The following is a 13,940-nucleotide window of genomic DNA, read 5'->3' as shown; positions in this document are numbered from 1 at the left end:
ATTGATTCGACAAATTGCGCTAAAAATAAAAATACAAGTTTTACAAATATGTGCGTGAATGATTAAAATGAAAAAGTTTTAAAAACAATGATAAAAACTGAGCAATATACGATATCAGAATCAAATTAGTTTAATATCCTTAAACATTTCTCGATAATAAAGCATTAAGTATTTAACGGGTGCGTTTGTGTTTCATATGAGTTTACATTACATATATTAAATTCTTTTGTACTCCGTTTTGCATCCGTCCAACTGGTAAAAATGATACATAAATTAATTTGTCTTCGAATGTAATTGCGTGTAAAGAATATGTAAAACTGTGAGGCAGGAAAGTAGAAGGATTCGGAGGAATTAATTTTCCAATTTTCCTATTCCCGAGGGGTTGACTTAACTACGATGTATCGCGCTCGGACGAGGCCGATGTGGCCCTGAGGCGTACTCGAGCACGCATGCTCCGGGGCCGGGCACATTTTATATTCATATATATATTTAGCTACATTGGCCGAGGGTTGTGTACGGTCTGACGTGGCCGACATCGCGGAGAATTCTCCCTGAGCGTCGTATACTGTATATACATATACGATATATACGTTCGGTGCGCGCACGTGGTCAACGTTCACGCAAAAACGTAGCGTAAACCGGAGCCATTCTTGACGAAGAACGCGAAGAGAGGTCGATTTCGCGCCGTCCAATTTATGCTAATAGCCTTATTGCGTCTTGCTACATCGGGGCCACGCGTTTCGTTCATCGCAGTCACGTTCCGTTCTGTAGCATGTTTATCCACAATTATCCTAAAAGCGAATATGGTGAAAAGAGAATGAGTAATTGTGCTCATTTCATTAACTTCCTCGTTCTCTTTCTCTCTCTCTCTCTCTCGTCTATTTAAATTAGTTATATAAAACTGTTTATTTACGAAGACAAAAGAGCAACAATAAGCGTGACGATTATATAGCTCTCGGCGTTATATTTCTGTGTAAATGTAAGCGTAATGAGTTATTACTGTACGTAGGGTTATTATAAAGTTTACGATGCCGCAGTTAAATATTGTACATATTTTTACACGAGCGCAAAGTGCTTCCAATGCGGCCAACAAAGTCTTTATTTCTCAACTATTTAACATAAACATTACGTTATACATATACATATACGGGTATTATTATTATATTTAGAAAATCGATGAATACATTTAGGGTAAATGTCAAGACTTAATTCCCTTCTTGATGGGAAAAACTGATATAAAGCATTTTAACGCGAATAATATCAAGAATGCAAATGAAGATTAAAAAATTAACCAATAAAATGGGTGTCATTTTTAAATATTTTATGTGTATGCTAATCATATTCGAATAGTATAAATGTATAAGAAAAGATCATCATAATTTTTTTGAGATATGAAATATTTTTGAGATCGTGTCATTTTCAATTTTTAATATGGTATATTTCTAGTTACCCTAATTTTATATTCATAATACAAGAAGTTAAATTAATTATTTCATTATTCTCTCTTAGAACTAATTGTAAAATCAATGAATGTTGCTGTAAATAATATTTGTATCTCGCTTTTTCTCCATTTTATTTAATGCTCGCTCAATTTTAATTAATAAATGACATGCATGTTTATGCTGTTTATATTGTTGTTTCATTATCAATTATTTCACAAATTATTTTACAAATAATTGATAATGAAACAATTTGATAAAATAACTGTTAATAAGTGATAAAAAGATATGTAAATATCAGTTTTATCTCTTTTTAAACTGCAATTGAGATTTCATTGCAATTGAAAAATTTTTTAGAGAGTATGTACATTTAATAACATGCAATTTAATTAAAGTAAGATGAATATTAATTAAAAGAGACGATATACTTGATATAGAACAAATTGTATTACGAGTTAAAAATTGCGTGAAATAGACTTTTTCCCGCTTGTATTTTCGCACGCACGAGAGACCTAGTCATCCTAGAGTAAATATTATTAATTATAGAGGAAAACGCGAGAAAACACGAGCGGGCGTGAAATTGCGTTGGATGTCGCGACATTAATTTCGTCAGGCGTTGATGGAGTCTGTTTTGTCAAAACAGTCGTCGTCGTTTTCACGAAATATATACTCCTCCTCGACGGAGTCGTAGACCTGAAAAACGCGCGTCTGTGATGTGTATATTAATAGACGTCGACAGAGAATAGTATATTGAAGCATATCAGCATCGTAATTCACGACGTAGGCGTTACGATTCTCTCCGTTCATTGCACTACCTTTTTTCGTATTAATGCATTCATTTAATTCTCTTTCATCGTCTCTCTCTCTTTCTCTGTCTCTCTGTCGGTCTGAGTCATTCTTTATAACAATACTATATTTGAAATCGATATACAGCCTGCATAATTAATTATCTCGATAAATAAAACAAACTTGGCGAGTCGCCAATTGTCAATTTGATAAATTGCAGTCGAAAATACAAATCGATTTATCGCAGTCGTTTCATCTATCTATTTTCGATCTATCTATACACGGTTATTAAATATATACATTCTCCTCGAGTAAAGGAAGAGTAAAAGCAAATAGTACATTAATAAGATTCTCAATAATAATAAAGAAATAAACCTAGTTTAAACGCACCTGATGTAGATATTTTCAAATTCGTAGTGCCGACAGTCGTGAAAATTATTGGATTTAGTTGTCTCGACTTTAATATATATTGTTGAATCAATGGATCTTTCGCGTATACCTACAACTGCACGTGCAAGTTTCGTTGTTTGATATTCGCGGATCGAGGACGGGGAAGATAGACGTATGCATAAAATATGGATACGCAATGTTACGTGGAATTGTCGACTACTGTTAAGCCCGCCATGACACCATCGTTCCAAACGCAACGCCGTTGCGTTGAGTTGCGTTGCGTTGTGTTGCGTGTCGGACGAAGGTGCACCGCACAGGCTCGTAAACACACTCGGGTGACGCGTCCGTCATCGATGAACGTCACGTTGACGCGCTACGAGATGCGAATACCAATTTTCAGAGACATAAACGGAGAACATCTTTCGTAACAGTCATCTCCGGAAGTTAAACGCATTTCCGGCGAAAGACATCTACAAAATATTTATTATTAATGTTTCCTCGAAAAAGACTAGAAATTTTTCAAAGAACAAAAATCTCTAGAATACATTATCGTATTTTTTTTCTAGTCATCTGTTATTTCATGCAATAAGATATCCTATCTGTGTTATTGATTTCTGTGGTTGAAATCCTCTGTTTGTTATATCGATTCTTTTATAGTTTTGCTAAATATAGATGTATAATATATATTTATATGTACATACACAACATATATATATATATATATATATATATATATATATATATATAACGACGATTATTTCAGATAAATTAATAAAGTGAAATTATTATTTCTATATTAATGATTTATAATATAATATATATATATATCATTTTTAATTATATATGTATTTATATATAATTATATATATATATATATACATATATATATAATTAATATATAAATAGATATATAATTAAAAATAATATATTATAAATCATTAATATAGAAATAATAATTTTAATAAAATTTCACTTTATTAATTTATCTGAAATAATAAATGACAATTAAAAATTAAAATATATTATGTATTTGCCACGATATAATTAATGAATATAGTACGATGACATAAAAGAATACTAATAAAAAAATGGTAAGCGCTCCCCTTTCACGATTGTCTCGTCCTTTCCGGTCGCGCCCAATGGAACATGCAAATCGCCCTATTTTCTCGGAGCAGGGACACGGCCCTGGCCGACATCGTCGGGGCGGATGCGCGCGCAGCTCGAGCGTAAACCGCGCAACAACAAAAATACGCCGTCCGCCGCATTCGACGGCGGTCAGTCGGAGCGCGAGCATCGCGAGAGCACGGTTCCGTTATAGGATATCGAGAAAGGAGAGAAGGGCAGATTACGTAGTAGAGAAAGAAAGAGAGAGGCAGCGTCCCGCTTCCGCGTAATACTCGGTAATAAAAAAAGCGTAATACTCGCAGACGTATTTAGTGTTTTTCTCGGAACAAGTTCGCATACAGTGAGAAGTTACGAAAATGGTGTCCGGCGGTATGACTTGTGTGAAATACCTGCTGTTTCTCTTCAACCTGATATTCGCGGTGAGTACTATACTACACTGTGATTAACGGTTTCATGTACGAGGAAACCGACGACGACGAGGTGCACGTCGCGTTCTTCACTCTCTCTAGTCGAGCCGCTATTCTCGGCGTCTCGTCGTCGCGTCGCGTTGGGCGGGCTTTTGTTGCGTGTATATCGGTCAAGCCTGGAGCAGCATCTGGGGATCGTTGATCCCTCGATGCCTTATCTCGGCGTCGAAATCATTGCCGAGCGATGAATCACTCGGTTTCGCACAGGAATCTGGAAAATGACATTTTTTCCTTCCTCCGTTATATGACATTTTGACCATTTATTTTGACATTTTATATTACTTGGAGTATGTATCTCTGTAAATATCTCTCTTTATTGCGAGTCGTATATTTTAAAAATTGATAGATGCATCGTATTTCCAGATATTATAGTATTACATTATCGATTGTATCAGATGACAGATGTTTGTGTTCATCGTCGCGATTTGCGTCTCTGGTAATACAATTTTCCGATAATATTGACGTATGGCGAAATCTTGGGCGTGTTACATAGATACATGATGCATTTGCAATATATGTAATATAATACAAGAGATATTATTCTCTTTTCCTATTATTTTCGCGTATTTTACATTTAAAAAAAATTAAAAATGCCGGTTTATTGATTTATATTTCATCTAATACTGATAATCCGTAATGATAAATAATAACTTAATCGATATTGTATATATGGCGTGACCGAAACTGTACAGGGTTTCTGAATAAATGATACTGGTACGAGGGTATCAGCTCGAGGGAAACTTTGTACTTATGTTCCAGAAGCTCGGTGTAAGTGTTATGGATGAAGGCGATCGATACCCTCAACGTTTAACGTAATCTAGAGTTCGCCTGTCCAACACAACCGACACACCATTAAAACCTGAAATATGTAGAAAATCGTATTATATTAAAAGCTGTCGAATGTTCGCGATTTCCGAAATTCCGAGTACGGTGCAATTTAATTAATTCGATTTTTTTGTATCCGACGAAAAAATATTTTCTATAAGAAATATTACAATAAGCTCAATATATCGATAAATAAAAATTGATAATAAAAAATGATAATAAAAATGAACGAATATTTAATTAGGAGATACGAGGAATTTCGGTGACAGATTTGACAAAGAACTGACTCGACACTAGATTTTCTTGGCTTTCATCTGTAATAAAACGAGAGAATGACGTTAATTCACATTGACGGAAGAATTTATTTAGAAAAGTTTCACCGATGATAAAATTGCTTATTACGTTTCTCGCGAAAGATAAAACATCGCCGCCATACAGACTGTCGCGGAAGGATCTAGGACACAAAAACAACCCCAAAGGATGTCGCGACGAGACGGGCGTATCTCTGTCGCGCGTCCCTTATTGCAGGTTTAATGATCCGTCCAGCGTGAAATACCAGCGTTGCGAGACTATTTTATTACGGGACGTACCAGAAAACGTACGAATTCGACGTATAATTTTTCCCTGCGAAATTTAGAATTTGTCCAAAACTTGTGGAGTCCTGTCGCCTTTAATGAAGAAATGTCAAAAAAATCGCTTCCCTCAATCAAATCGAGTTTCAACACTTGACATTTTAATAATCAAGCCTTCGAATAAAATCCCAGGTGAATTTGTTCTAAATTGAATGGCTGTAATAATTCGCTTCTTTAAAGATTAATTTTTCTAAAGCTTGGAGTCCTGTTGCCATAAAAATGTCAAGAAAAAAGTCGCTTCCTTCAATCAAATCGAGTTTCAACACTTGACATTTGAATAATCAAGCCTTCGAATAAAATCCCAGGTGAATTTGTTCTAAATTGAATAACTGTAATAATTCGCTTCTTTAAAGATTAATTTTTCTAAAGCTTGGAGTCCTGTCGCCATAAAAATGTCAAAAAAAATCGCTTCCTTCAATCAAATCGAGTTTCAATATTTTTGACATTTGAATAATCAAGCCTTTGAATAAAATCCCAGGTGAATTTGCTCGAAATTGAACAATTACAATAATTCGCTTTTTTAAAGATTGATTTGACGAAGAGCTCGCTATATATTTTCAACGATGTTGAAGAACAAAGGTAAATGGTAAATTTTTGAACAATTATAATTCGCCTTTTTAAAGATTAATTTGACAAAGAGCTCGCTATATATTTTCAACGATGTTGAAGAACAAAAGTGGATGGTAAATTTTCTAGAAGAAACAAAACGCTCTGCTCTACTCTTCTCTTTGTTTTCTGGGACGTCCCATATAGATCGTCATCGTCATCGTCGCCGCCGTCGTCGTCGTCGTCGTCGTCGTCGTTGGCGCGCGTCCTCGTTGCGTTGAAACTTTTCAAATGTAAATCCATACATAAAGTTCGTCTAATAAAGTCACCTGTTAGCGACGAGTACGACGAGTCTCGACTCGAGTCGGGCTATCTAGGCTTCGCTCGAGGGCGAGCGAGAATCGACCGGTCGGATTCGGTTTCGCGTAGCCTCGGAGACGCGTAAAACGTAGGTAAGCCGTAGGTGAGACACGTAGAGGTAAAATCATAGGCTCTCGCGCGAAGGGGAGAGGTCTATACTCTCTCGAGCGGCTACGCGGCTTTGCCTACAACCTACAAACGATGTCGCAGTCGCGCCTTTTTTCCCCTCCGACCATAAAATGTCGGCGATTGCGCTGGCTCGTGCCTGGATGTCTTTATTTAGCCAGATCCATCCAGCCGACAGGACGCCAACCAATTCCGATGGTCGCGGCTTTGATAAAACCGACGACCTTCCGGCGACGATGATATATATATATATATGTATACGAAACTTACAATAGACCGAGAAAGTCGCACACACGCTCGCAGGGTTTTAGAAAAATTATTTATACGCATCGCACATTTATATGCGCCAATAGTTTGGAATAATCGAGTTTGTTAAGTTGCCTTGGACGCAATTCACTTTGTACGATATGTAATATTACAATTTTATTTTTTATATTATGTATAAGTATATAGATAAAATGTACAACTCAAACTAATTCTGATATGTTATAGTAATTTTAGTTTTACTGTATCATGCTGATTTTCAATCTGCGTAATCGATTTTTTTTTATAATAAATAATAAAAAATCTTGCATATATGTACGTAATTTAAATTTTTATCCTCGTACACTTTTGTACAAAAATAACATTTATTTTGATTCTCGATCCAAGTCATCGCTTTCGTAATCCAACAAGAACTGTCTCGTTATATTTATTTGGCGTAATTATGAAAGTTCTACTTCCTTATTTGTAAATGTGACTCTTACGCGATCGCGCTTTCCATTAAAAATTAAACTTATCTCAGTAGAAAAGTATTAAATGTCTGACCTAATTAAAAGTATCGATTACAACTTATTTTACATTGAAAAGTATATCTTAAACAGGAAGCTGTCTTGAGTCTTTTAGAGATAGATAATTTCAAGTATGATGACTGCACAATAACTTTCCTGAATGATACATTGTGTGATGGTTGATATTTATTTATCAAATATTATATTACATAAAATTTTTCACATAAATTACATGTTTAATAGTGATTCTAATGAAAGATTTCGCTTCAATAGCGCATATAATGGTGAAAGTAAACTAAAGTTACTATATAACATGTCAGAGAAAAAAGTAATGCAATATTATCATTATTATATATTTACGTCATTATTTAGTATTATATATATATATATAAGATAAAACATATTGAATATTTTGTGTATTATTTCAGATCACCGGTATCGTATTTATTTCGGTGGGTGGAGTGATTCTGGTTGTTTACAATGGGTACAGCAACTTTGTGGATAGTTGGTTCTTTGCAGCACCAGTCTTAATGATAATAGTCGGTGTCATAGTCTTCCTTGTATCATTCTTTGGATGCTGCGGCGCCGTGAAGGAAAATCATTGCATGATAATTACGGTATGAGTTTAAAAATACTACAAATTTACTTGTCCTATTACAGTCACATATACATCAGATTTCACTTATATCTATTAAATTCTTTATAAATTAATTCGATGCTTTTCTATTACAAGATTCAAAATTTATTTCTAAAAAAGTATCAATTTTAAATTGCAAACATATTTCTTTTAAACATTTTTATAATAGGTGACTAATCTTTATATATAAAGAGATATAATTAAATTTAAAGAAAAATAATTTTAAAAAAGCTTACATTTTATATACATATAAGAATTTGCTAACAACAAGATAAATTCCATCAATATTTATGTAATAATTTTAATTTGTGCAGTTCTCAGTTTTGCTGCTGCTGATATTCGCTCTGGAATTGGGAGCTGGAATCACAGGTTACATGATGAGAGGAGAAGTTGCTAACATGTTAGAAAACCGTCTGAATGGCACTATGCGACAGTACAATATTAATGACGATATTCGTCGTTCATGGGACATCATGCAACACGATGTGAGTTCATTAAATGATTTGTTATTCATAAATATAATACAATCTTACATTCAACTCTTTTTTAATTGCTGTAAAAAATGGCATTATGATTAGTATCAATAGGAAATTCTTGCTTGCTAGAAATTTATATTGCTAGAATTTTATATTACTTTTGTTAATGCATTAGCATTATTTAAAACTCGTAATAATTGTGAAAACAATATGATTCCAGTTACAATGCTGCGGCATGAATGGTCCTGCAGATTGGCCCAAAATTAATTACGTAGACCATGCCATCGTTCCCGACTCCTGCTGCAAGGAAGTTCCTACTCAGAGCAAATGCGATATAAATTCGATTTCCATTCAAGGTGACGGCTGCATGATGAAATTGCAATCTGCTATAGAAAATAACGCTATGATCCTAGGAGGAGTGGGCATAGGGGTAGCCCTTATACAAGTAAGTTCTAAATGAAAATATTTAATCGTAAATTACATTAAAAGAATAATTGTAATTTAATTATAACCAGACATATACACATTAATAAAAGAAAGATTTAGATATTCGTTACAACATTATTAATGCCATTAATAATGTTAGATACATAATAGTACTACCATGTCATACGTGATAATCATGAATAAAGTTTAATAAAAGAAAATTTCTAAAAAATAATTTTTTTAATAATAATTTATAATATTATTTTCTTCTTTTTTCAGTTGATTGGAGTAATCTTTGCGTGCTGTCTGGCTCGCTCAATTCGTCGCGAGTATGAGACTGTGTAAGCTGATAGACACAAATTTTCATTGCAAGCCTAAAATGCACTTGTATAAAACCTGGTCTATTACACAAGCTGTCACTATTTTTTTTCCTTATTTTGTTATCATTTAACCATGCACAATTATACATAAAATATTTTCTTTCCTTTATTGCTTCTACTCTTAACACACTGCCAAAGGAGCAGTTTGTAATTACTTTTTATTAAAAAGTGCGTGATAGGCAAAACGATTTAAAGATCTCCAAAGAATCTCACTGCTATTTTGGTATTTGGGCCTTGCCTTATCTATCAGGCGTAAAACATCACACACGTATGTTTTGTATGTTTTTACAATAAGCTGTCGAAAACAACTTTGTATATTAATGATAACGGATTATTTGTTACTCTCGAAGAGACATACTACATTTTTTTTTATAAATGTATATCTAATTCGTTTAGTGTCATTGTGATATTGTTATAGTTGAGCCACGAAAACCGTAATATCGATAATAAAATTATATAAATCACTATCAAATGTATTTAAAAGCTTCTTTTTATTTAATGTCTGCTTCATGTGAGTAATTGTTCAGCTTGTTGGTAAAAGTGTATCTTTGTCGTTCCTATATATTTTTTGCTTTATAATATTTCGCGCATGATGTAATGATATATTGATACTGTTGTCGAGGCTCTGCTATAATACTAAGCAATACCATTTTCAAGTTTTAAGAGTATCCATATATCTTAGTACTTTATTTTGTTTTTGGATCGATATTATATATGCTCTTACTAGAGCATATTTGAGTATATTTCCATGAAAGCATAAATGCTGCACTTAACATAGTGTGATGCAGATAAGTAAAAATCACTGCTATTTTGATAATAAACAGATGCAAACTTGTTGCTATATTTACTATCGTTATAATATATATTCATTTTTAATAGACTCTACTTAATATTAAGAAAATTATTAAATTAAAAAATTGTCCTTTTTGACAAATAAAAAATTTACAAAATATTGAAATAAAGCCAACTAATTTGATATTTCAAGATGTAAAATAAAGTACTAAGGTACATGTGGATACTTTCTCAGCATTAACCTAACGGTGTATGATGAAGGGCATTTTCTTTTATATATTGCATGTTATATAATCCATTTTAAGAAAATTATTACTCAACCAGTTAAAAAAAATTCTATACTTGTGAAAATGTGAAATGTGCAAAGAAACTGTGATTGGAAGTAACATGTGTCATTGCGCAATATAATGGTTCCTTTTTTCTTTTTTTTTTTTACTTTTAATTTATGGCTAAATGGTGTACTATCTAGATTTATGAAAAACTTCCGTATTTAACAAATTAAAGGAAGTAAAGGAAAGTATTAGCCTCAGTTTGCAATTGCACATAACTACACATGCTACGAATCAATACAAACAAGAAATATTATATATCTAACTTGACATGTTTTGTTATTTATCACAATGTAAAGTTTACATAGTGTTATAATCATGAAAAATGTCTTATGAGATGTATAAGTGTATAGAAATAGACAAAAAAGTAATAGTTGTTCATGTTATACATATAAATTATAGCAAAGCGTAATAAATTCATAATTATTTTAACACAAAATCACACTTATATACTCAGTTGAACAGCAATAGAATTGTTTCAATTTAATTATCGTAGATAATCTAAAATGTCGTTTGTCAAGCCAATGTTGGCCATAAAAGCTTGTTATTATTAAAGTTTACAAATTTTAATAATAATATGACAAAAACTCAAATTATTTTTTATTTTTCGTTTTTTATATTATACATATATATATATATATATCGCTTAATATGCCGTAACACTAGATGTTTTTCAAATATTTTATGTTTATGCCTAGTGATGTAATATTTTTACTTGCAGCGAAACCACAGCACACTGATCTGCCATCAATTAGGAGGCATTTTTCATAATATTGTTCATCATACATTGGTTGAAAAATACTTGTAGATTCATTACAACCGTAATCATTCTTATTGTGCTTACAAATAAATATATATATATCCAAAGAGGAATGATGTCACAAGTATTTAGTGTACAGTGATAAGTTAACGATGCTTCAGTATGTAATGCACGTGAAATTACATATACATACTTTTGTAAAGAGAATGCAAATTAGCATCTCTACTTTTGCTTGCTTCATATGAAAAAAAGGAAAAGTGCTACACCTTGGATATTAACATTTTTCTATTAAATTTAATATCAAATTACTGCCAATATCTGCCAAAAATTATATATCATATATAAGAAGCAATGAAAAGAGAAAAAAAAGAAAACTAGTCGAAAATGTATACGATCCCGTTTACAGAGATTATATCAATAGACCGTTGATCAATTTTTGGCACATGTATGACGAGGTGCCTGTTAAATGATGTGCCATGATATAATATCTGACATCTATTTTTTCATGTGATATGTTTATACATGAAGTTTGTAATCTTTTGCGCATTATATACAATTTGTATCATTATAGGAGGTAAAACATTCAATGTAGCCATCATTCCTCTTAATTTTTTGTCAGACTTAATTTAGAAAAAAAACGAAAAAAAGATCATGCGCTCTATTTCTGCATAATCTTCCTCAGAGTGCAGAATAGAGACAAATTATGTAGCAATTAATTGCAAACAAATTGTTGTGTTCTGATAATTTAATACTCCCATAAAATAGCGTACATTATATTGAGTATATGCGCGCAAGTCTTTGCATTTGTTTTTCACGCCTCCTCATCGACGAAAAAAAGTACAGTCTCTAATACTTATAATATATACGATGTTGTAGTAATCTTGATATAAATTTATATAATGATTTTCTGTGTTCTGCGAACAAAAACAGAAGTAGAGTACTCTTATTCGTAATCGACGGTGCCCCGTGAAATATAAATATATATATATATATATATATACATACAAGCATGTATATAGTATCATTATATAATATCGGATGGACACAAAAAATTCTGTACATTATGTACCAACAATGTAACAAAATTAGTACCTTGATATCTAGCTCGATTTAAATGAAATATTGAATGGAAGCTCTAGCTCTAGCTTTATTCTGTCAATAATTTAGCTTACAATGTCAGTGAACCCTGATATTGATTTTCTTTTACTTGATTATATTATATTATATATACTCTTGACAGTCTATTGCCAGAAAAATATTGTGCATATTCAATACTAAGTTCATTCATATTTGGGACCAAAGTAAAAAGATCAAGATCGATTATTTTTATTCAGGAACAAGTTATTTCGAAAAAGAAATAACGGATGGAGAACTATTATGTGATATGTCAGACTTACGAAAAGACTTTCTTAAACTTTATGTATTCATAGAATTCTTTTTCCCAATATTAAAAGAGCTTTTGATATTGGAAAAGGAATTAAATGAAAATAAAGCTATTATATAATGCATTAATATTCACTTGCTTCCATTTGAAGGAAAAGCATTTCTTAAAATATAATTATTAAAATTGAAACTAATTGGGTGCCATCAAATATTACGTGTGTTTTACTACATAGAAAAATGTCTAGTTTTTTTAGATTTATATATATATATTAATATATACAACAAATGAGAGAAAAAAATTAGAAATTTCACTGCGTCTTGTCGATTTCACGAATTCAAGTACCACAATTCAAATTGAGTTATGTAAGTTTCTGTAGTCTTGTGTATACAATGCATAAAAATTTTAACATTCCTTTGGACATATGTATATCGAACATTAATATATATGTCTAAAAAGATAAAGAACATATATAATTATCACAAAGAATTTATATGTATAAGAACAGAGTGTATCGATATATTTACTCTATTTTACAATATAATGTTGAGATAATTTAAATTTACCATTGGTACACATACACACCCACACACATGCACAATGGCAAATGCACAAGATCTCAGAAATAGATATGAACGTCCGTAGGATAATCATATATAGTTGCAGAAACATATAGAAATAATAGCTATGAGATATTAAAGTGTGCCTAACATATAGTAACGTTTATGTTATAAGTTAATAGAGATTAGAAAGCATTTCAATGATATTATCTACAAATCATGCGCAATACAGCCTCGAAATTAGCACTTATATCCAAAGTTTGCTCCTTTTGATTGTATAAAAGCATCTGTTTGTGTCAGAGGTTTTATTAAAAATTGTAGACACTTGTATGTATTAATTACCAGGCAACGCAAAAGACTGATGAAGATTATTGTAATCAGTATTAACTAACATTGGTATTTTACATATAAATATATACATATTATATATACATATATATACACACACACACGTACACAATTACACAAATAACTTTGTACTAAATTTTATATTTTGGCTGCTTATGTTACTTTTACTGTGAACGTAAATTATTAGTCACAATGTCGTTAAAGTAATATAAACGTAATTTTGTTATTACAATAAAACTAATTTACGATATTTTATAGGAGCCAACATGTCCTTAGCACATATTCATCTAGCTTTTATGTATACTAATAAATTTAATGACACTATTTGCAGCACTTTCAATTAAGATCCTTTTCTCCATTTCTCTTTTATGAACCTTTCAAGTTG

General features: G+C 31.9%; 1 protein-coding gene across 1 annotated transcript; it reads left to right on the top strand.

Annotated features, from left to right (window-relative positions):
• Window positions 1–3,866: 3,866 nt before the first annotated feature.
• On the top strand, window positions 3,867–13,879 carry LOC114940438 (CD63 antigen). The gene is made up of 6 exons (XM_029315130.2): window positions 3,867–4,159; window positions 7,895–8,083; window positions 8,418–8,588; window positions 8,800–9,024; window positions 9,285–9,346; window positions 11,228–13,879. The coding sequence occupies exons 1-6, from the start codon at window positions 4,097–4,099 to the stop codon at window positions 11,244–11,246; spliced, it is 729 nt and encodes a 242-aa protein (XP_029170963.1). The 5' UTR covers window positions 3,867–4,096; the 3' UTR covers window positions 11,247–13,879.
• Window positions 13,880–13,940: the final 61 nt, after the last annotated feature.

This window comes from Nylanderia fulva, unplaced genomic scaffold (assembly GCF_048542155.1).
Source record: "Nylanderia fulva isolate GAGA-0341 unplaced genomic scaffold, ASM4854215v1 Scaffold16, whole genome shotgun sequence".
Lineage (NCBI taxonomy): Eukaryota > Metazoa > Arthropoda > Insecta > Hymenoptera > Formicidae > Nylanderia > Nylanderia fulva.
Note: the sequence above shows the minus strand (reverse complement) of the source record. Positions and strands in the feature narration are given on the sequence as shown.

Excerpts from the sequence above, each read along its gene's own strand:
- LOC114940438 (XM_029315130.2), top strand. The coding sequence starts at position 4,097 with ATGGTGTCCGGCGGTATGACTTGTGTGAAATACCTGCTGTTTCTCTTC. Across the intron at positions 8,589-8,799 it reads GGGACATCATGCAACACGAT|TTACAATGCTGCGGCATGAA; the intron begins GTGAGTTCATTA and ends ATATGATTCCAG. Across the intron at positions 9,025-9,284 it reads TAGGGGTAGCCCTTATACAA|TTGATTGGAGTAATCTTTGC; the intron begins GTAAGTTCTAAA and ends TTCTTTTTTCAG.